Here is a 25,339-nt window from a genome sequence, read left to right as displayed (position 1 = left end):
TCTTGTTTCTCTCTCTCTGTCTCTCTCCCATTTTCTCATACTCTCTGCTTCAGTGGTTAGAGGTTGGATGTGAGTCTGTGGATGTGTTTTTGGCCCTAAGTATGACTTGCCTTTGCCTGATATATAGCAGTATATAGGACTGTGTGTCAGTTTGTATATGAGTCTGCACAGGCTGCTGGTATTTAATAGCGCCTGGTAGGTTGTCTCGAGCACTGATGAAGATAATTACTGTAGAGCGAGTGTCTCTGGGGAGGGCAGCCTCCTGCAAGTAAATCCTCCACTCACTTCTCTCTCTCCCGGGGCAGGCCTGCAACACAAGCACGACTCACTCCCCTACTACCACCACCCTACATGATTTAGCCTACACATGACTTGGCAGTAACTTAACTGACTTGGCAGTGACTTAACTTTGACTTGGCAGTGACTTAACTTTGACTTGGCAGTGACTTAACTTTGACTTGGCATTGACTTAACTTTGACTTGGCAGTGACTTAACCTTGACTTGGCAGCATTTTACTGCCAAAGTCAAACAGGAAATTAAATAGAATGAAAGGTAATCCTGCAAAGCTCAAACATATGTGCCAGAGAATATCCTACTTTCAAAGAGAATAGGAATGGCAAGCATATAAACGCTCTCACGCTGTGTTGTCACAATACCAGTATTTCGATACTAAGACGTAAGGAAACAAAGGAAGCAGAACAGGAAGCGGACTACATTTCTCCTAATTGTTGGAAAGAACAGTCACATTTGTTTTATTTTGCAAGCTATAGCACAATATTTTACTTAAGTAGGTTTTAAAGGACCATAGAGCTCAGTCTGCTTCGTGTTTTCTTTTTTTGCTATGGAAAATCTGGTATTGTAGTATCGCGATACTGGTATTGCAACAACACTGTTAATGCTGGTGCCTCAGCATTTCAAATGTTGACACTAGCATTTCCTGTGACCAATTAAACACTAATCATTAGTGATTAGGCTTGGGTGATACCCCGGTATACAGTATAAATGGTATATTTCAAAATATAGACGGTATGATTTTTGATACCATAACAACAACAAAAAGCTGAACCAGCGCCCCTTGTGTGCACATTCGGTAATACCATATACCCGGAACGGTACAGAAACATTAGGACGGTATCTGCATTCCTCCCAACCCTATTAGTGATTGGTGAAAATAATCGATAGTTATATATCGTGATATTATTTTTGGATGATATTATATTGATATTTGACTTCAAGTATCAATTAGTATTTTATTTTTTTAAATTGCTACTGTGGGTAGCGTTAGCTAGCGCTAGTTGTCCCTTCGCCTTGTTCTTTATCTTCTTTTTAAAAAGTGAGCAAACATGTTTTCAGACCTTTAATTTCCATGACTGATTCTCATGCTCTTTTGTCTCTCTACAGCAGACATATGGTGAGCAATTGGAACATCACATCGCAATAAAATCGCAGTATCGAATCGCAATACATATAGAATCATGAGTCATAATACATATCGTATCCGCTCCAAAGTATCGTGATAATATCGAATTGTGAGGTCACTGGCAATTCCCAGCACTACTAATCATGCATTCCTGCACGTGGTTCCATTGTGGGGAAGAGAAATCCACATCAATAACTCCCTTCAGACTGAGAGAACAGGCAATGGGATAAAAGGGCTATTTATGAGCGTGGCAGGGTAAAGTGTGGCTTTAGTCCTTCCTTGGTATTACAGTGGTGTACTGGTATGTGGGTCTCTCAGTCAGTGTACTGGGGATAAAGTGCTGTTGGCATCCCACTCCTGTATTGTTTGTCACAAGGTAACTGTCAGTGCCTGGAGGGACACCGCCAGCCCCACTTCGCATTCAGCAGCTGTTGTTTTAGGATCTTTTCCTCTCCTTTTCCCCTCCCTTTTCTCCCTCTTTGGTGACAGAGAGGAGTCATCCCTAATCGCTCTGAAGTATTTTCTGCTCCCCCTCTCCAACTGTTCACCAGGTCCACGACAGCTGCTTATTTAAGGTGGTGTTTTTCAAGTTGCCAGAAATTAAAATGAGTTTGAAAATAACTTTTTTTCTCCTCAGCAGACTTTGTCAGAAATGGTCAGATTAATATTGAGCTCCACTGGTTTTATTGTGCCAACTCATGCTAGCCGGTTAATGATCTACTTAATGTGAAGAACTCTCAAGCCAATGTTAGCTCTGAAAAGCAGCCCATTCCATCCTAAAGATGTCTCCTTTCTGTTGAGTCCACAGAGAGCCAACACCACTTCTCATTTTACATGTGAACTTCCGGCGCCGACAGAGATGGCCGCCTCGCTTCGCGTTCCTAGGAAACTATGCAGTTTTTTGTTTTTTTTACGTGTTATTTCTTACATTGGTACCCCAGGTCATCTTAGGTTTCATTACATACAGTCGAGAAGACCTACTGAACATAAGAGCAGCGTCAACTCACCATCAGTACGACCAAGAATATGACTTTCGCGAAGCGGATCCTGCGTTCTGCCTTTCACCCAGGACAACGGAATGGATCCCAGCCGGCGACCCCAAAAAACGACTTCGAAAAAGGGGAAAACGAAGCGGTCTTCTGGTCAGACTCCGGAGACGGGCACATCGTGCACCACTCCCTAGCATTCTCCCCGCCAATGTCCAGTCTCTTGACAACAAGGTTGATGAAATCCGAGCAAGGGTAGCATTCCAGAGGGACATCAGAGACTGTAACGTTCTTTGCTTCACGGAAACATGGCTCACTGGAGAGCCGCTATCGGAGACGGTGCAGCCAGCTGGTTTCTCCACGCATTGCGCCGACAGAAACAAATATCTTTCTGGTAAGAAGAGGGGCGGGGGTGTATGCTTTATAGTTAACGGTACGTGGTGTGGCCACAACAACATACAGGAACTCAAGTCCTTCTGTTCACCTGATTTTAGAATTCCTCACAATCAAATGTAGACCACATTATCTACCAAGGGAATTCTCTTCGATTATAATCACAGCCGTATATATTCCCCCCCAAGCAGACACATCGATGGCTCTGAACAAACTTTATTTGACTCTTTGCAAACTGGAATCCATATATCCAGAGGCTGCATTCATTGTAGCTGGGGATTTTAACAAGGCTAATCTGAAAACAAGACTCCCTAAATTTTATCAGCATATCGATTGCGCAACCCGGGCTGGAAAAACCTTGGATCATTGCTATTCCAACTTCCGCGACGCATATAAGGCCCTGCCCCGCCCTCCTTTCGGAAAAGCTGACCACGACTCCATTTTGTTGATCCCTGCCTACAGACAGAAACTAAAACAAGAAGCTCCCTCGCTGAGGTCTGTTCAACGCTGGTCCGACCAATCTGATTCCACACTCCAAGACTGCTTCCATCACGTGGACTGGGATATGTTCCGTATTGCGTCAGATGACAACATTGACAAATACGCTGATTCGGTGTGTGAGTTCATTAGAACGTGCGTTGAATATGTCGTTCCCATAGCAACGATTAAAACATTCCCAAACCAGAAACCGTGGATTGATGGCAGCATTCGCGTGAAACTGAAAGCGCGAACCACTGCTTTTAATCAGGGCAAGGTGACTGGAAACATGACCGAATACAAACAGTGTAACTATTCCCTCCGCAAGGCAATCAAACAAGCTAAGCGTCAGTATAGAGACAAAGTAGAATCTCAATTCAACGGCTCAGACACGAGGTATGTGGCAGGGTCTACAGTCAATCACGGATTACAAAAAGAAAACCAGCACCGTCACGGACCAGGATGTCTTGCTCCCAGGCAGACTAAATAACTTTTTTGCCCGCTTTGAGGACAATACAGTGCCACTGACACAGCCCGCAACTAAAACATGCGGACTCTCCTTCACTGCAGCCGACGTGAGGAAAACATTTAAACGTGTCAACCCTCGCAAGGCTGCAGGCCCAGACGGCATCCCAAGCCGCGCCCTCAGAGCATGCGCAGACCAGCTGGCTGGTGTGTTTACGGACATATTCAATCAATCCCTATCCCAGTCTGCTGTTCCCACATGCTTCAAGAGGGCCACCATTGTTCCTGTTCCCAAGAAAGCTAAGGTAACTGAGCTAAACAACTACCGCCCCGTAGCACTCACTTCCGTCATCATGAAGTGCTTTGAGAGACTAGTCAAGGACCATATCACCTCCACCCTACCTCCACGCCCACTCCAATTTGCTTACCGCCCAAATAGGTCCACAGACGATGTAATCTCAACCACACTGCACACTGCCCTAACCCATCTGGACAAGAGGAATACCTATGTGAGAATGCTGTTCATCGACTACAGCTCGGCATTTAACACCATAGTGCCCTCCAAGCTCGTCATCAAGCTCGAGACCCTGGGTCTCGACCCCGCCCTGTGCAACTGGGTACTGGACTTCCTGACGGGCCGCCCCCAGGTGGTGAGGGTAGGCAACAACATCTCCACCCCGCTGATCCTCAACACTGGGGCCCCACAAGGGTGCGTTCTGAGCCCTCTCCTGTACTCCCTGTTCACCCACGACTGCGTGGCCACGCACGCCTCCAACTCAATCATCAAGTTTGTGGACGACACAACAGTGGTAGGCTTGATTACCAACAACGACGAGACGGCCTACAGGGAGGAGGTGAGGGCCCTCGGACTGTGGTGTCAGGAAAATAACCTCACACTCAACGTCAACAAAACTAAGGAGATGATTGTGGACTTCAGGAAACAGCAGAGGGAACACCCCCCTATCCACATCGATGGAACAGTAGTGGAGAGGGTAGTAAGTTTTAAGTTCCTCGGCGTACACATCACAGACAAACTGAATTGGTCCACCCACACAGACCTCAGGAGGCTGAAGAAATTCGGCTTGTCACCTAAAGCACTCACAAACTTCTACAGATGCACAATCGAGAGCATCCTGTCGGGCTGTATCACCGCCTGGTACGGCAACTGCTCCGCCCACAACCGTAAGGCTCTCCAGAGGGTAGTGAGGTCTGGACAACGCATCACCGGGGGCAAACTACTTGCCCTCCAGGACACCTTCACCACCCGATGTCACAGGAAGGCCATAAAGATCATCAAAGACAACAACCACCTGAGCCACTGCCTGTTCACCCCACTATCATCCAGAAGGCGAGGTCAGTACACGTGCATCAAAGCTGGGGCCGAGAGACTGAAAAACAGCTTCTATCTCAAGGCCATCAGACTGTTAAACAGCCACCACTAACATTGAGTGGCTGCTGCCAACACACTGACTCAACTCCAGCCACTTTAATAATGGGAATTGATGGGAAATGATGTAAAATATATCACTAGCCACTTTAAACAATGCTACCTAATATAATGTTTCATACCCTACATTATTCATCTCATATGTATACGTATATACTGTACTCTATATCATCTACTGCATCCTTATGTAATACATGTATCACTAGCCACTTTAACTATGCCACTTTGTTTACATACTCATCTCATATGTATATACTGCACTCAATACCATCTACTGTATCTTGCCTATGCCGCTCTGTACCATCACTCATTCATATATCTTATGTACATATTCTTTATCCCCTTACACTTGTGTCTATAAGGTAGTCGTTTTGGAATTGTTAGCTAGATTACTTGTTGGTTATTACTGCATTGTCGGAACTAGAAGCACAAGCATTTCGCTACACTCGCACTAACATCTGCTAACCATGTGCATGTGACAAATAAAATTGGATTTGATTTGATTTACAATGTTATTATTTTTAAGAGGCAGGCGTTATTAGGCCAAAACACTGTAGGCTCTTTCTGCTGACTTCCTAACACTCAGTGTGTGCACTAGCTATAATATAACACACACACACACAGGGCTCTACAGTGCGACATTTTAGTCCTAAATACCTTCGTTGTGTGCTCTGTGTAAAAAAAAAAGGGGTCAGCGTAGAGCCCTGACACACACTAGGGTTTCGTTAGCCAGTTTTTAATGTTTTTTTTATCTTTTAGAAAAGCCTATAAATAATTGGCACCGGCCAATTCTCCGTGAGAAGAAAAAAATCCCATTGCGTAATAGTGTTTTTTAACCTGTGTGTCGTATGGCAATTGCTCGGCCTCTGACCGCAAGGCACTTCAGAGGGTAGTGCATATGGCCCAGTACATCACTGGGGCTAAGCTGCCTGCCATCCAGGACCTCTATACCAGGCGGTGTCAGAGGAAGGCCCTAAAAATGGTCAAAGACCCCAGTCACCCCAGTCATAAACTGTTCTCTCTACTACCGCATGGCAAGCGGTACCGGAGTGCCAAGTCAAGGACAAATAGGCTTCTCAACAGTTTTTACCCCCAAGCCATAAGACTCCTGAACAGGTAATCAAATGTCTGCCCGGACTATTTGCCCCCCAAACACCTTGTTTACGCTGCTGCTACTCTATCATATAAGCATAGTCACTTTACCTATACACTCATGTACATACTACCTCAATTGGGCCGACCAACCAGTGCTCCCGCACATTGGCTAACCAGGCTATTTGCATTGTGTCCCACCCACCACCCGCCAAATCTGTCACAGCACAAGAGCTGCTGCTACACCATGTCAAACAGCAAACATTTTGTAAACTACATTTAAAAAATGCATACAGTACATACGTAGGCTACATCAGCATACAGTACATACGTAGGTTACATCAGCATACAGTACATACGTAGGCTACATCAGCATACAGTACATACGTAGGCTACATCAGCATACAGTACATACGTAGGCTACATCAGCATACAGTACATAGCCTGTCTTTTACTGTTGTTTTATTTCTTTACACATCTTGTTACAGTACATACGTTTTTTGTACATCAGCATACAGTACATTTCACTGTAGGCTACATCAGCATACAGTACATACGTAGGTTACATCAGCATACAGTACATACGTAGGCTACATCAGCATACAGTTGACATCAGCGTAGGGTCTACATCAGCATACAGTACATACATCAGTAGTACATTTGTTATTTACATCAGCATACAGTACATACGTAGGTTACATCAGCATACAGTACATACATAGAGTAGGCTACATCAGCATACAGTACATACGTAAACTACATTTACATCAGCATATACAGCATACAGTACATACGTAGGCTACATCAGCATACAGTACATACGTAGGCTACATCAGCATACAGTACATACGTAGGCTACATCAGCATACAGTACATACGTAGGTTACATCAGCATACAGTACATACGTAGGCTACATCAGCATACAGTACATACGTAGGCTACATCAGCATACAGTACATACGTAGGCTACATCAGCATACAGTACATACGTAGGTTACATCAGCATACAGTACATACGTAGGCTACATCAGCATACAGTACATACGTAGGCTACATCAGCATACAGTACATACGTAGGCTACATCAGCATACAGTACATACGTAGGCTACATCAGCATACAGTACATACGTAGGTTACATCAGCATACAGTACATACGTAGGCTACATCAGCATACAGTACATACGTAGGCTACATCAGCATACAGTACATACATAGGCTACATCAGCATACAGTACATACGTAGGCTACATCAGCATACAGTACATACGTAGGTTACATCAGCATACAGTACATACGTAGGTTACATCAGCATACAGTACATACGTAGGCTACATCAGCATACAGTACATACGTAGGCTACATCAGCATACAGTACATACGTAGGTTACGTCAGCATACAGTACATACGTAGGCTACGTCAGCATACAGTACATACGTAGGCTACGTCAGCATACAGTACATACGTAGGCTACGTCAGCATACAGTACATACGTAGGCTACGTCAGCATACAGTACATACGTAGGCTACGTCAGCATACAGTACATACGTAGGCTACATCAGCATACAGTACATACGTAGGCTACATCAGCATACAGTACATGCCTACGTAGGCTACATCAGCATACAGTAGGCTGCATCAGCATACAGTACATACGTAGGCTACTTCAGCATACAGTACATACGTAGGCTACATCAGCATACAGTAGGCTACATCAGCATACAGTAGGCTACATCAGCATACAGTAGGCTACATCAGCATACAGTACATACGTAGGCTACATCAGCATACAGTACATACGTAGGCTACATCAGCATACAGTACATACGTAGGCTACATCAGCATACAGTACATACGTAGGCTACATCAGCATACAGTACATACGTAGGCTACATCAGCGTACAGTACATACGTAGGCTACATCAGCATACAGTACATACGTAGGCTACATCAGCATACAGTACATACATACGTAGGCTACATCAGCATACAGTAGGCTACATCAGCATACAGTACATACGTAGACTACTTCAGCATACAGTACATACGTAGGCTACTTCAGCATACCGTAGGCTACATCAGCATACAGTACATACGTAGGCTACATCAGCATACAATACATACGTAGGTTACATCAGCATACAGTACATACGTAGGCTACATCAGCATACAGTACATACGTAGGTTACATCAGCATACAGTACATACGTAGGCTACATCAGCATACAGTACATACGTAGGTTACATCAGCATACAGTACATACGTAGGCTAAATCAGCATACAGTACATACGTAGGCTACATCAGCATACAGTACATACGTAGGCTACATCAGCATACAGTACATACGTAGGCTACATCAGCATACAGTACATACGTAGGCTACATCAGCATACAGTACATACGTAGGCTACATCAGCATACAGTACATACGTAGGCTACATCAGCATACAGTACATACGTAGGCTACATCAGCATACAGTACGCTACATCAGCATACAGTACATACGTAGGCTACTTCAGCATACAGTACATACGTAGGCTACATCAGCATACAGTACATACGTAGGCTACATCAGCATACAGTACATACGTAGGCTACATCAGCATACAGTACATACGTAGGCTACATCAGCATACAGTACGCTACATCAGCATACAGTACATACGTAGGCTACTTCAGCATACAGTACATACGTAGGCTACTTCAGCATACAGTAGGCTACATCAGCATACAGTAGGCTACATCAGCATACAGTACATACGTAGGCTACATCAGCATACAGTACATACGTAGGCTACATCAGCATACAGTACATACGTAGGCTACATCAGCATACAGTACATACGTAGGCTACATCAGCATACAGTACATACGTAGGCTACTTCAGCATACAGTACATACGTAGGCTACTTCAGCATACAGTACATACGTAGGCTACATCAGCATACAATACATACGTAGGTTACATCAGCATACAGTACATACGTAGGCTACATCAGCATACAGTACATACGTAGGTTACATCAGCATACAGTACATACGTAGGCTACATCAGCATACAGTACATACGTAGGTTACATCAGCATACAGTACATACGTAGGCTACATCAGCATACAGTACATACGTAGGCTACATCAGCATACAGTACATACGTAGGCTACATCAGCATACAGTACATACGTAGGCTACATCAGCATACAGTACATACGTAGGCTACATCAGCATACAGTACATACGTAGGCTACATCAGCATACAGTACGCTACATCAGCATACAGTACATACGTAGGCTACTTCAGCATACAGTACATACGTAGGCTACATCAGCATACAGTACATACGTAGGCTACATCAGCATACAGTACATACGTAGGCTACATCAGCATACAGTACATACGTAGGCTACATCAGCATACAGTACATACGTAGGCTACATCAGCATACAGTACGCTACATCAGCATACAGTACATACGTAGGCTACTTCAGCATACAGTACATACGTAGGCTACTTCAGCATACAGTAGGCTACATCAGCATACAGTAGGCTACATCAGCATACAGTACATACGTAGGCTACATCAGCATACAGTACATACGTAGGCTACATCAGCATACAGTACATACGTAGGCTACATCAGCATACAGTACATACGTAGGCTACATCAGCATACAGTACATACGTAGGCTACTTCAGCATACAGTACATACGTAGGCTACTTCAGCATACAGTAGGCTACTTCAGCATACAGTAGGCTACATCAGCATACAGTACATACGTAGGCTACATCAGCATACAGTACATACGTAGGCTACATCAGCATACAGTACATACGTAGGCTACATCAGCATACAGTACATACGTAGGCTACATCAGCATACAGTACGCTACATCAGCATACAGTACATACGTAGGCTACTTCAGCATACAGTACATACGTAGGCTACTTCAGCATACAGTAGGCTACATCAGCATACAGTAGGCTACATCAGCATACAGTACATACGTAGGCTACATCAGCATACAGTACATACGTAGGCTACATCAGCATACAGTACATACGTAGGCTACATCAGCATACAGTACGCTACATCAGCATACAGTACATACGTAGGCTACTTCAGCATACAGTACATACGTAGGCTACATCAGCATACAGTACATACGTAGGCTACATCAGCATACAGTACATACGTAGGCTACATCAGCATACAGTACATACGTAGGCTACATCAGCATACAGTACATACGTAGGCTACATCAGCATACAGTACGCTATCAGCATACAGTACATACGTAGGCTACATCAGCATACAGTACATACGTAGGCTACTTCAGCATACAGTAGGTACACATACAGTAGGCTACATCAGCATACAGTACATACGTAGGCTACATCAGCATACAGTACATACGTAGGCTACATCAGCATACAGTACATACGTAGGCTACATCAGCATACAGTACATACGTAGGCTACATCAGCATACAGTACATACGTAGGCTACTTCAGCATACAGTACAGCATACGTAGGCTACTTCAGCATACAGTAGGCTACATCAGCATACAGTACATACGTAGGCTACATCAGCATACAGTACATACGTAGGCTACATCAGCATACAGTACATACGTAGGCTACATCAGCATACAGTACATACGTAGGCTACATCAGCATACAGTACATACATACGTAGGCTACATCAGCATACAGTACATACATACGTAGGCTACATCAGCATACAGTACATACGTAGGCTACTTCAGCATACCGTAGGCTACATCAGCATACAGTACATACGTAGGCTACATCAGCATACAGTACATACGTAGGCTACATCAGCATACAGTAGGCTACAGTACATAGGCTACATCAGCGCGTCACACACCACTTTGCAATGAGCTGGAGGCAGTATGCAGTTTGAAAACATATACTTCATTGTTGGAAACCTGAAAGTTTTACCACATAGTATGAGGCATGTCTTACCTTGCTTCAATGTAGCCTGGCCAACATCACACCCTATCTGTGGAAGCAGTTCTTTTAAGTCCAGTAGCCAAAGGCACAATCCTAGTCATATTAGTAAACCATGCTAGTTGTTGCATATTAGATCTCCCCTCTTTCTATATCAGTTAAGAACAAATTCTTATTTACAATGACGTTCTAGGAACAGTGGGTTAACTGCCTGTTCAAGGGCAGAACGACAGATTTGTACCTTGTCAGCTGGGGGATTTGAACTTGCAACCTTTCGGTTACTAATCCAACGCTCTAACCACTAGGCTACCCTGCCTGCATGTTCTGTTAAGATTACATTTACATTTACATTTAAGTCATTTAGCAGACGCTCTTATCCAGAGCGACTTACAAATTGGTGCTTTCACCTTATGACATCCAGTGGAACAGCCACTTTACAATAGTGCATCTAGGTCTTTTAAGGGGGGAGGGAGGGGGAGAGAAGGATTACTTTATCCTATCCTAGGTATTCCTTAAAGAGGTGGGGTTTCAGGTGTCTCCGGAAGGTGGTGATTGACTCCGCTGTCCTGGCGTCGTGAGGGAGTTTGTTCCACCATTGGGGGCCAGAGCAGCGAACAGTTTTGACTGGGCTGAGCGGGAACTGTACTTCCTCAGTGGTAGGGAGGCGAGCAGGCCAGAGGTGGATGAACGCAGTGCCCTTGTTTGGGTGTAGGGCCTGATCAGAGCCTGGAGGTACTGAGGTGCCGTTCCCCTCACAGCTCCGTAGGCAAGCACCATGGTCTTGTAGCGGATGCGAGCTTCAACTGGAAGCCAGTGGAGAGAGCGGAGGAGCGGGGTGACGTGAGAGAACTTGGGAAGGTTGAACACCAGACGGGCTGCGGCGTTCTGGATGAGTTGTAGGGTTTAATGGCACAGGCAGGGAGCCCAGCCAACAGCGAGTTGCAGTAATCCAGACGGGAGATGACAAGTGCCTGGATTAGGACCTGCGCCGCTTCCTGTGTGAGGCAGGGTCGTACTCTGCGGATGTTGTAGAGCATGAACCTACAGGAACGGGCCACCGCCTTGATGTTATTTGAGAACGACAGGGTGTTGTCCAGGATCACGCCAAGGTTCTTAGCGCTCTGGGACGAGGACACAATGGAGTTGTCAACCGTGGTGGCGAGATCATGGAACGGGCAGTCCTTCCCCGGGAGGAAGAGCAGCTCCGTCTTGCCGAGGTTCAGCTTGAGGTGATGATCCGTCATCCACACTGATATGTCTGCCAGACATGCAGAGATGCGATTCGCCACCTGGTCGTCAGAAGGGGAAAGGAGAAGATTAATTGTGTGTCGTCTGCATAGCAATGATAGGAGAGACCATGTGAGGTTATGACAGAGCCAAGTGACTTGGTGTATAGCGAGAATAGGAGAGGGCCTAGAACAGAGCCCTGGGGGACACCAGTGGTGAGAGCACGTGGTGAGGAGACGGATTCTCGCCACGCCACCTGGTAGGAGCGACCTGTCAGGTAGGACGCAATCCAAGCGTGGGCCGCGCCGGAGATGCCCAACTCGGAGAGGGTGGAGAGGAGGATCTGATGGTTCACAGTATCGAAGGCAGCCGATAGGTCTAGAAGGATGAGAGCAGAGGAGAGAGAGTTAGCTTTAGCAGTGCGGAGCGCCTCCGTGATACAGAGAAGAGCAGTCTCAGTTGAATGACTAGTCTTGAAACCTGACTGATTTGGATCAAGAAGGTCATTCTGAGAGAGATAGCGGGAGAGCTGGCCAAGGACGGCACGTTCAAGAGTTTTGGAGAGAAAAGAAAGAAGGGATACTGGTCTGTAGTTGTTGACATCGGAGGGATCGAGTGTAGGTTTTTTCAGAACGGGTGCAACTCTCGCTCTCTTGAAGACAGGAGGGACGTAGCCAGCGGTCAGGGATGAGTTGATGAGCGAGGTGAGGTAAGGGAGAAGGTCACCGGAGATGGTCTGGAGAAGAGAGGAGGGATAGGGTCAAGCGGGCAGGTTGTTGGGCGGCCGGCCGTCACAAGACGCGAGATGTCATCTGGAGAGAGAGGGGAGAAAGAGGTCAGAGCACAGGGTAGGGCAGTGTGAGCAGAACCAGCGGTGTCGTTTGACTTAGCAAACGAGGATCGGATGTCGTCGACCTTCTTTTCAAAATGGTTGACGAAGTCATCTGCAGAGAGGGAGGAGGGGGAGGGGAGGATTCAAGAGGGAGGAGAAGGTGGCAAAGAGCTTCCTAGGGTTAGAGGCAGATGCTTGGAATTTAGAGTGGTAGAAAGTGGCTTTAGCAGCAGAGACAGAGGAGGAAAATGTAGAGAGGAGGGAGTGAAAGGATGCCAGGTCCGCAGGGAGGCGAGTTTTCCTACATTTCCGCTCGGCTGCCCGGAGCCCTGTTCTGTGAGCTCGCAATGAGTCGTCGAGCCACGGAGCGGGAGGAGGACCGAGCCGGCCTGGAGGATAGGGGACATAGAGAGTCAAAGGATGCAGAAAGGGAGGAGGGTTGAGGAGGCAGAATCAGGAGATAGGTTGGAGAAGGTTTGAGCAGAGGGAAGAGATGATAGGATGGAAGAGGAGAGAGTAGCGGGGAGAGAGAGCGAAGGTTGGGACGGCGCGATACCATCCGAGTAGGGGCAGTGTGGGAAGTGTTGGATGAGAGCGAGAGGGAAAAGGATACAAGGTAGTGGTCGGAGACTTGGAGGGGAGTTGCAATGAGGTTAGTGGAGGAACAGCATCTAGTAAAGATGAGGTCGAGCGTATTGCCTGCCTTGTGAGTAGGGGGAAGGTGAGAGGGTGAGGTCAAAAGAGGAGAGGAGTGGAAAGAAGGAGGCAGAGAGGAATGAGTCAAAGGTAGACGTGGGGAGGTTAAAGTCGCCCAGAACTGTGAGAGGTGAGCCGTCCTCAGGAAAGGAGCTTATCAAGGCATCAAGCTCATTGATGAACTCTCCGAGGGAACCTGGAGGGCGATAAATGATAAGGATGTTAAGCTTGAAAGGGCTGGTAACTGTGACAGCATGGAATTCAAAGGAGGCGATAGACAGATGGGTAAGGGGAGAAAGAGAGAATGACCACTTGGGAGAGATGAGGATCCCGGTGCCACCACCCCGCTGACCAGAAGCTCTCGGGGTGTGCGAGAGCACGTGGGCGGACGAAGAGAGAGCAGTAGGAGTAGCGGTGTTGTCTGTGGTGATCCATGTTTCCGTCAGAGCCAAGAAGTCGAGGGACTGGAGGGAGCCATAGGCTGAGATGAACTCTGCCTTGTTGGCCGCAGATCGGCAGTTCCAGAGGCTACCGGAGACCTGGAACTCCACGTGGGTCGTGCGCGCTGGGACCACCAGATTAGGTGGCCGCGGCCATGCGGTGTGGAGCGTTTGTATGGTCTGTGCAGAGAGGAGAGAACAGGGATAGACAGACACATAGTTGACAGGCTAGAGAAGAGGCTACGCTAATGCAGAGGAGATTGGAATGACAAGTGGACTACACGTCTCGAATGTTCAGAAAGTTAAGCTTACGTAGCAAGAATCTAATTGACTAAAATGATTAAAATGATACAGTACTGCTGGGGTAGGCTAGCTGCGTTGTTGACACTACCCTAATCAAGTCGTACCGTTGAGTGTGAAGTTTCTACAATGCTGCTGAGCTAGCTGGCTAGCTAGCAGTGTTGGTTACGTTACGTTAGGGAGAACGACAATAGCTGGCTAGCTAACCTAGAAAATCGCTCTAGACTACACAATTATCTTTGAAACAAAGACGGCATGTAGCTAGCTATGTAGCTAGCTACGATCAAACAAATCACACCGTTGGGACTGTAATGAAATTAAATGAAATGAAAATGTGATACTACCTGTGGAGCGAAGCGGAATGCGACCGAATGCGAAAGTTCTATTCAGTAGACGTTGGCTGGCTATTGGCTAGCTAGGAGTGTCTCCTACGTTAAGGACGACAAAATAGCTGGCTAGCTAACCTCTGTGAATTAAGATAATCACTCTAAGACTACACACTCTAAACTACACAATTATCTTGGATACGAAGACAGCAAAGACAACTATGTAGCTAGCTAATACTACACTAATCAAGTCGTTCAGTTGAGTGTGATAGTTACTACAGTGCTACGGTAGCCGGTGAACGTATGCTAGCTGGCTAGCTGCTAGGCAGATAGGAGGACGACGAAATACGATAATAACGCAATTATCACTCTAAGACTCCATACTCTAAACTACACAATTATCTTGGATACGAAGACAGCAAAGACAACTATGTAGCTAGCTAACACTACACTAATCAAGTCGTTCAGTTGAGTGTGATAGTTACTACAGTGCTACGGTAGACGGTGAACGTGTTGGGCAGATAGGAGACGACGAAATACGATAATTACGCAATTATCTTTGATACAACGACGACTATGTAGCTAGCTAAGAAGAAATTTCTAAGATTAGACAAATCAGACCGTTGTACTATAATGAAATGTAATGAAATGTAATGAAAAAGTTATACAACCTGCAGACCGAAGCGCGGATGCGACCGGCTCGCTCCAACCCGGAAGTAACATGTGTAACATTAAGTACCATAATCTAAATGTGATTTTTGCCATTCTTAGCGCTGTGGGTGGACACCATAATCAAGTTTTGCACATTTCTCAAAATGTCTGGTAAAAGAAAATGGTGGTGCTGGACATTTGACCAGCACATCTTCCTAATGTTAACCCTGACACCACACACACACAGCTAGTGTTCAGACTACAAGGTGACTGCATAGGCAGTCCCAGAGATAACCTCACACTAGATAGATAAGGAAAGGACAAGAAACTTGTTTCTGCTTGCCTCATAGTGAAGTGGGCATGAGAGAGAAGGTATGTGGCACCTTTAAACAAGGACAATGGTCAGATATTCCCCACACACAACTCACCAGCTCACTCTAACATACAACACTGTGCCCCCCCTCACTCACTTTATAACATGCAACACCTCGCACTACAAGATGAGGAACAATCCATCACACTGAAAACTGGTTGTTGCTGTGTTTTTAGAGACTCCAGAGACTCATGAGCAGCTCCTCTTTGCTCTGTTTGTGGTGTCCAGCAACGTAAGTGTGGGTAAATGCACTGCTCAACTTAGGTCAACAGAAGGGTTTTGAATTGAGGCAGTGTAAGTGAAAAGCACTTCATATTAAATGCTGTTGTGAGGCTGTATAAAAATCTGTTGCCCTGTCATTGAACTGTTATACTGTTATATATAGGGCATAGTGCCAGTGTGCCACTGCCATGGGGCTGTCGCATGGTCTTGTTTCACAGTAGAACGTCTGACACCCCCTTGAAAGAAATACAACTAGGCATACATGTGAAACTCACTTCATTCCAGGCAGAGACACAGGAAATGACCCACAAATGACCCTCGTTATTCAGTGATGTGAGGGAGACCAATCAGCATACTGCTGTACCTTCTATGGAAGCTCTGCTTTTCTGCCCTAATGAAGTCTCCAGTGCTCCTTACCCGGAAAGTGGTAGCAGTGAACAATGCATGCTAATACAATACTACGCCAGAAAGTTAAGGTTACTCTTAACACCATTCACCAATCATGCCGTTGACCAGAGAGGGCTACGGATGATGTACCTTCTATGAATGCACCTATATGCTACCCTTTTCTTCAGAAACAACTTTGAAATCAAACTAATTGAATGGATGACTAGATTCGTAGATTTTAACATATTGATTTCAGTAAGCCTTACAGTAGGCCCAGTTCTTGATGGTGTTGTTTCCTTGCTCAGTTCAGAGTTCCTCCACTCAAATTAGTTGTGGATGCTCAGCGAAGTGACCTAGTGCTCTTCGCCTGTATCCCCTTTCTCTCCTCTTCTCATGAATGATGGAGAGCTCCCAGGCAGCTCTGTTTTGAGAGTAACGGCTTGGCCTTGTCATACCACTCTCACCACTAAGTCAGATGGCAGAAGCCCCTCCCCTTCTTCTCCTCGGTATCAGCCTTCAGCCAACCTTTCCTTGTCAGTATGCATGTTTTAAAGGATGTCTGAAATACGACTTGTTTGATCAGCCCCTCAGACTTTGTTGCACTTGAGGAGGCCTTCATTATTCATCAGCATGTCTTGTAGTGGATCAGGACAGGATTACGCCTTCTGGCCCACACACAAGCTCTTAAGCAGGGACAGAATAAGGAAGGAGAAATTATTTCAAATTTGCACAAATAACCTTGAGACTTGGAGATGATGAACACTATGGTTTGCTGCTTTTCCAGAGGCAGAATCTGTCATGTAACTCCTGCAATACAGAAGTAGTCTTTAGGCTAGACTGCCTGAGTCCTCCTATCAGCAGAGGAAGGTAGCCAAAATGACACTCTCCATGACCAAGACACTTGACTCGTCACAGTCGTCCCTTTTAATGTCACAATTAAGAATTGCAGCAGCCTTTCACATTGTTAAGGAAAACAGACTGACTGCACTGTGAATGCACACACTCAGGGTAATGGGCCGACCTGACAACACTGAGGGAGTCCAACCTTAACACAAGTGTCTCACATTAAAACCCAATGTCTTTTTAATAGTGCTAACAGCTGGAGCTTGACAGCCTTGCTGCATTTGCTGACTGAGCAAACAGTTTTAACATAGCCTGTCTCATTATGGGGGAGAGGGGGGGAGGAAAAACGGGGGCAAGACTGAGAGACGGAAATGGAATGAGTGCACCCTGGAGAACTGAACGTAAACAAGACTTTATCAGAAACACCTGGCTATTCCTCTAACTGAGAGTCAGTCAAACCTTGAAGAACATCTGGGCTGCATTGATCATTCCTGAATGTAAACAAGACTTTATCAGAAACACCTGGTATGGCTATTCCTCTAACTGAGAGTCAGTCAAACCTTGAAGAACATCTGGGCTCCATTGATCATTCCTGAATGTAACCAGATGTTCAAACAACAGCTTGTGCAGTGTAAAGACATCTTTGCGCATGTTGGCTTCATTTAAAACATGTCATTAGAGGAATGACATTTTCAGGCTGGCAGCAAGGATGCCAACATGCCTGTCAGTCTCACCTGGCTCAAAGTTGAGGAGAGATTGACCTCATCACTACTGGTCTTTGTGCGAGGTGTTGAAGGTACCGAGCCATCTGTTCAAGCAGTTGGCACATAGTTCAGACACTCATCGGTAGAACACAAGACATGCAACCAGAGGTCTCTTCACAGTCCCAAGGTCCAGAACAGAGGCTGGGAAACGTGCAGTATTCAATAGAGCCATGACTACATGGAACTCTCTGCAACCCCTGGTAACACCCCTGGTAACACCCCAGTTAACACGCCAGGTAACAGGTAAGCTAGTAATAAAACTACATTTTAAAAAATGATAAAATAACACCTTACGTCACAATGGGGACTGTGAAGATGCACACAGACATTTGTATGTTTTTTTTGTATTGTATTATGTACTTATGTGTTATACGTGGTTGTCTCGCCTGGCTATCTTGAGATTAATCCACTGGCTGTGGGTTGCTCTGGATGCTAAATTACTCGATTGTAATGTAAATGTAGTGCTATATACAGTACATTACGTATTTTATTTGTTGTGTTTTGATTCCTGTTTGTACCCCAGTAAGAGAAACCACTGTCTTGGTGGCAGATAATTGGGGATCCTAATCCCACTACTACGCCTCACAGAAAACCTGTGCCTGTTTAGTGTTAGTCCCTAGTACTATTACATTTGAGGGGCATAGAAAACCATGTTTTATTTCTCATTATATTAAAGTTGTCATCAACAGCTGCGTTACCTGATTTTGGATTCCTTTTAGCTACTGGGTGTTTATCTAGTTACTTCTTCAGTGAAATACTTGGTTACTTTATCAAAAAATGTCAACCATTCTCTCTCTCTGTCTGCAGTGTGCACGGGTGAGTTCCAGGCGCTGGCTGAACCTGCAGGAGTACCAGAGCAAGAAGCTGATGCAGGAGAGTGGGGTGACTGTCCAGCGTTTCTACGTGGCTGACAATCCTCCCGACGCCCTGCAGGCCGCCAAGAGACTCAGTGAGTGGCTATCATACTAACACACACTGCAGAGTACTGACCCTAGCATTCACACTAGAACTATATGTACAATATGCAGGTTGAAGAAGTGGCATTTATTTAGTTTATCAAACAATACTGGTGGTGATTGTGGTGTTTCTGTACTGCAGCTTGTTTGAGAAGTGTCCTGACACTGTGACTTTGTTTCAGCTCTCTTTGCATAGCAATCCCCAGCCAGCTCTCTTCCAGATGTGCAAATTGCTGTGGTTCATCCTGGCTGAAGTGTTATCAAGTTTAATGGTGTGTGTGTACGAGGTGTGTTTGGGAGCGGGGCCCAAGTTCATTGTGCTCTGTGATCATGCAGGCTCTTCTCATCACCCCACTCAACCATGTTAATTATTTTCACGCACTTTCTCTTTTCACTTTCTCTTTCACTGTATCACTCGGTCTGTCTTTTAACACACACACAAGTTATAATTCAGTGTCCTTGACGGCCCATCTCTGGCACATTGTTTTTGTCCAGTGAGATGTTGGGTGCTAATGGTCTGCCAGGGGTTTTCTCAGTGGTTTGGCGTTGATGCAGGCCAAGATAAACGAAGGAGGAGGTGTAATATCTCTGTGACAGTCCCTGTCGTGCTCTCTCAGCGCTGAGAGAGTGGGCCAGCTGGATGGACGGGGCCCAAATACTGAGCCCTCGGCAGACCTACTCTGGCCAGAACCTTTGGCTGATGTAATCTCTTGTTTATCTCTACCAACACAATGGGCTTTTCTGTTGTCCTGTAGTGGCTCTAGAGCTCTCTCTCTCTGTGTTGTCCTGTAGTGGCTCTAGAGCTCTCTCTCTCTGTGTTGTCATGTAGTGGCTCTAGAGCTCTCTCTCTCTCTGTTGTCCTGTAGTGGCTCTAGAGCTCTCTCTCTGTGTTGTCCTGTAGTGGCTCTAGAGCTCTCTCTCTCTGTGTTGTCCTATAGTGGCTCTAGAGCTCTCTCTCTCTCTGTTGTCCTGTAGTGGCTCTAGAGCTCTCTCTCCCTGTGTTGTTCTGTAGTGGCTCCAGAGCTCTCTCTCCATGTGTTGGCCTGTAGTGGCTCTAGAGCTCTCTCTCTCTGGGTTGTCCTGTAATGGCTCTAGAGCTCTCCCTGTGTTGTCCTGTTGTGGCTCCAGAGCTCTCGCTCTCTCTGTGTTGTCCTGTAGTGGCTCTAGAGCTGTGTCTCTCTGTCTTGTCCTGTAGTGGCTCAAGAGCTCTCTCTCTCTCTGTGTGTTGTCCTGTAGTGGCTCAAGAGCTCTCTCTCTCTCTCTCTGTGTTGTCCTGTAGTGGCTCTAGAGCTCTTTCTCTCTGGGTTGTCCTGTAGTGGCTCTAGAGCTCTCCCTGTGTTGTCCTGTTGTGGCTCTAGAGCTGTCTCTCTCTGTGTTGTCCTGTAGTGGCTCTAGAGCTGTCTCTCTCTGTGTTGTCCTGTAGTGGCTCTAGAGCTGTCTCTCTCTCTGTGTTGTCCTGTAGTGTCTCTCTCTCTCTCTCTCTCTCTCTTGTCCTGTAGTGGCTCTAGAGCTGTCTCTCTCTCTCTGTTGTCTTGTAGTGGCTCTAGAGCTGTCTCTCTCTCTCTGTTGTCTTGTAGTGGCTCTAGAGCTGTCTCTCTCTCTCTGTTGTCCTGTAAAGGCTCTAGAGCTGTCTCTCTCTCTCTGTTGTCCTGTAGTGTCTCTCTCTCTCTGTTGTCCTGTAGTGTCTCTCTCTCTCTCTCTATCTCTCTCTGTTGTCTTGTAGTGGCTCTAGAGCTGTCTCTCTCTCTCTGTTGTCCTGTAGTGGCTCTAGAGCTGTCTCTCTCTCTCTGTTGTCCTGTAGTGGCTCTCTCTCTCTCTTCTCTCTCTCTCTCTCTCTCTCTCTCTCTGTTGTCCTGTAGTGGCTCTCTCTCTCTCTCTCTCTCTCTGTTGTCCTGTAGTGGCTCTCTCTCTCTCTCTATCTCTCTCTGTTGTCCTGTAGTCTCTCCTCTCTCTCTCTCTCTGTTGTCCTGTAGTGGCTCTTTCTCTCTCTCTCTATCTCTATCTGTTGTCCTGTAGTGGCTCTCTCTCTCTCTCTCTCTCTCTCTCTCTCTCTCTCTCTCTCTCTCCTGTTGTCTCTCTCTCTCTCTCTCTCTCTCTATCTCTCTCTGATGTCCTGTAGTGGCTCTCTCTCTCTCTCTCTGTTGTCATGTAGTGGCTCTTGAGCTCTCTCTCCCTGTGTTGTTCTGTAGTGGCTCCAGAGCTCTCTCTCTGTGTTGTCCTGTAGTGGCTCTAGAGCTCTCTCTCCCTGTGTTGTCCTGTTGTGGCTCCAGAGCTCGTTCTCTCTGTGTTGTCCTGTAGTGGCTCTAGAGCTCTCTCTCTCTCTGCCTCTCTCTCTGTCTCTGTGTTGTCCTGTGACGCCTCAGTGGATGTTTGTCCAACTGCTCTTGACTCAGTTTAAAAGTGAGTGATATACACAGTTTGTGTTTGTGTGTTACACTCGTTGGCCACCTCAGGTCATATCATAGTTGGAATGTATACTGAGCTGCCTGGCTCCCTGTAGACAGTAAGCAAGTCTTTGTGAGTCTCTAGCCTCAGACTCCGAGCCCAGTATCAGGGTCCCTCTTGAGAGGACCAGGAGTTCAGCAGCACCATGGGGAGTGGAGGTGACCAAGCGCTGTGAGCCCTGATGCATGTACACTCTCTCACTCCCCAACACCCTCCCTTCTGTCGGGCTCACTTACCCATGAAGCAGTGGACCTGACAGCTCAATTGGAGTTGGGCTATCTGGAGGTCCGCTCATGTACAATAGAGTAGAGAGACTCTCTCTAAAGTGGATGATGATTGATTTTGCCATTTACCATTTAGGAGAGAACTTTTCATCTTGGATCTGAATCAGCAACTGTTTTGAAAAGAGGAAAGCAGCGGTTATGGATTTCTGATGTGTCATAACGATTACCACATCCATGTTTTGGAGCGAGGGGCAAACCTTAACTAGCCTATTGCTCACGTAAAGTAGACACATTTATTGGCCCCTCACTGGGACTGCTGAGTACTGGATGACTAAAGTACATCTGTGTTCCAGAGGGCCACTCTGTGTGACAGACTGACACTATGACTCCTGCCTGCATGCTCAGAGCAAATGACCCAGCAGCACCTGTCCCAAACACAGCCCTGTATGGAAGGCACAGACAGGAGGGGCTGTAGATTTTAAAAGCCCCCTGCACCATTCACTAATCTAACTGTCACAGAAAGGCAGCTCTGGTGTGGTCCTCATCAGTTACATTGTGTACCAGGGTTTGCGTTAGCTGGTAATAGCCATCTTTTCCCCCCCAAAAAATCCCATTGCGTTTTTGCCTATTAATTGATGTGAAATACCAGTCGATACTGCTCAAACCAGTAGCTTTTTTCAAATCAACTTGCTTTCATTGTCCAGTAGCCAAATACACAATCCTAGTCATATTAGTAACCAATGCTAGTTGTTGCATCTTTAGATTTCCCCAATTCTTCATTTCTAAGGGATATTTTCATCTCTGTCACATGAAACGGCTCAAAATGGTGTTTTCCCGCTAATTGCATTATGGAACTAACATTCACACGTAGCCTACTGCCTCACATTTGTTGTCTAATTCCTCACATTTGCAGACTGATGTAAGAGTCTACTATTCCTAATGATGATTTAGATTGGATAGTCATAAGTTTGGCTAATAATATAATTTGTTCCCTGTTCTCAGAAAGGACTGTTCAATGCAGTGGAGTAGGCCTAGGCTATATCCGAACCTACATGTCTTCTCTCTCTGCACAGCAAATGTTGGCCTTTTAGAAACACATTTTATGCAATTCAACTACGCTTTATATAACTATAACTGTCTTTTTTTATATGAGAAAATTACAGGGTAGCCTAGTCTACTGACAAACAGATCAATGCAAATAACATTGTCTGATCCATATATTAAGCCAATGAAAAGTGGAGACACAAGTACAATATGACATCCATCTAACCTGGAGGAGAAAAGGATTGGTCCAAAAACAAACCGAAGTGCCACTGACCCAATGATAAAGACAGTGAAGATGTACACTCACCAGGGATATGGCTGCTGTTCTCTGCTGGTGCAAATACGATCCTTTTAAATTAAGACCAGACGTTTGATAACTGAAAGACATTGGTTTCTTTTCATTCTCTTCTCTTTACAGCAATAGCCATTTGTTTTCTCAACAGTTTTTCCGCGATTGTACTTTTTGATATTGCGATATGTCTGGATTTTGCGATATGCCTCTGCTTTTCACTAACAGTTGCAACTCAACAGTCATCTAGGCCTATTTTTGTAAGAAGCTAATGCTCCTCTGTGGCCAAATCATTCTTTCTGGTGTAGTAGCCTATTTTGAATGATTTTATTTATGTATGTTTTTATAGAATAAGCTAATTAGGCTATATCATTTTGGCAATTCAATTTACTTTAGGGAAAGCTTTCCTAATGGAAACCCTGGAGTTTGTGTGTGTGCGCGCCACTGTGATTACACTTGCCTTGCCTTGCCACCGAGCCTCTCAACCACATCCCGCCAATAAGACTTTGGCATTAGAGGATGCAGCAGTCATGTGCTGATGGGGAAAGGAGTGACAACTTCTCTGTCTTATGCTGAGTGTCTCAATATATTAACCCAGAGGGGTTTTGACACATCTAGCAATGCAGTGCCCCGCAATGTGCTGACGAAATGTCTCCTTTGAAAACCTATAGGATGTTTGTGAATTTGAGAAGGGGCTGTCTATTTTTTTGCGTTTCTCCTCTGCAGAATAGTCTGAACACCTTATCAACAATCATATTCAGTGTCTGTCAATGGAAGGCTGAGCTGCTTTCCCCTCAACAGGGATGCTATCAAACACACTGGATATGGAATCAGCTTTTGAATATAGCCAGTCTGGCATTTTACAATTTTGAGATATGACCGCAGCTCATGTAATGAATAAAGATGATTTTTATTTTCATCGTTGCCCAAGCCCGTCCAGCCATCTAAACTCAAAGACACACAAAAGCACCCCCCCACCCCTTCCACACACACCTGTCCCAAGCAGCCAATGGGTGTGTGATTATTTCAACCACTTTTTAGAGCACAACACTGTTGACGGATGCATCTGCTGAGTAAATCTTGATGGATTTTCACTCTAAATTCCCTATTATACTGTATTTGTTCTTCTCCTGCGTCTCCGGGAGCCTTCACGCCTGCCAGGCTTTCTGTCTGAGCAGTGATCGACGAACCAGACATTGAAAAACATTTGCTCTGATTCTATCTTCTCCATATGTTGAGCTTGTTTGATGAATGTGAGAGCAACATGCATTTTATTTTGACACGCATGCACACACAGATGGTCACATTCTCTCTCAACACAAATGACATGTTTTGCTCCAGCTCCATTCCATTCAATGTGCAGTAAGGTTTATTTTCTCAGTAATAAAGGGTGCCTCCCTACATACAGTATATTGGCCCACACAACATGCTGTGTCTTGAATCCAAAATGATTAGGACCCAATTTCTTAATAGGTGTGTGATTTAATGCGACTTAACAGGAATATTTACCAGTATATACGGTAGGAACGTCTATTATGCTCGAGCTCTTATCATGCCGTCTCACTAGGCACAGGTTGAGACGGCTTGTGGGATCCTATAGGCTTTGTGTGTTTCCTTACTAATGGTTGTATGTTAGCTCAGCAACATACAGCCATCTGTCAATTCAGCACTGTTGTCACATTGAACACTTTGAATACATCCTGACAACTAAAGTCCAGCACTCCAGGTGTTCTCTCTCTCCTGTTCCTTTTTCTCCCCCTCTCTCATTCTGTTTCCTTGTCACTTTTCCTCATTGGTTTCAGCTGTATTCTCATTCTTTTTTTGTCTCTTTCTCCACTTCTACCCTTTTCTCTCCTTTCTCTCTCCTTGCTTCTTGGGTCATTTTTAAAGTTATTCAGAGTAGATAGGTAGAATAACTATTAGCGGCAGGAATGGATTCATTCATTTCTCACAGATATGAATATTCAGTGTAAACAGTGCAGCTTTATTCATGAGTCAAATCTTATGTGCTTATTAGATGCAGTGTTGGTTTGACATGTCAGCGCACAGCATAATATTGAGA

The 25,339-nt window shown here is 45.5% G+C and overlaps 1 protein-coding gene across 2 annotated transcripts in view; it reads left to right on the top strand.

The window, feature by feature from the left end:
• suclg2 (succinate-CoA ligase GDP-forming subunit beta) overlaps positions 1–25,339 on the top strand; it is a 130,872-nt gene that overhangs the window by 16,694 nt on the left and 88,839 nt on the right. For both annotated transcript variants that reach the window (XM_065001906.1, XM_065001907.1), the window contains exon 2: positions 19,127–19,268. In XM_065001906.1, the coding sequence (XP_064857978.1) occupies positions 19,127–19,268 (142 nt within the window). The remainder of the gene's footprint in view (positions 1–19,126; positions 19,269–25,339) is intronic.

This window comes from Oncorhynchus nerka, linkage group LG15 (genome assembly GCF_034236695.1).
Source record: "Oncorhynchus nerka isolate Pitt River linkage group LG15, Oner_Uvic_2.0, whole genome shotgun sequence".
In the NCBI taxonomy this organism is placed as follows: domain Eukaryota; kingdom Metazoa; phylum Chordata; class Actinopteri; order Salmoniformes; family Salmonidae; genus Oncorhynchus; species Oncorhynchus nerka.
Note: the sequence above shows the minus strand (reverse complement) of the source record. Positions and strands in the feature narration are given on the sequence as shown.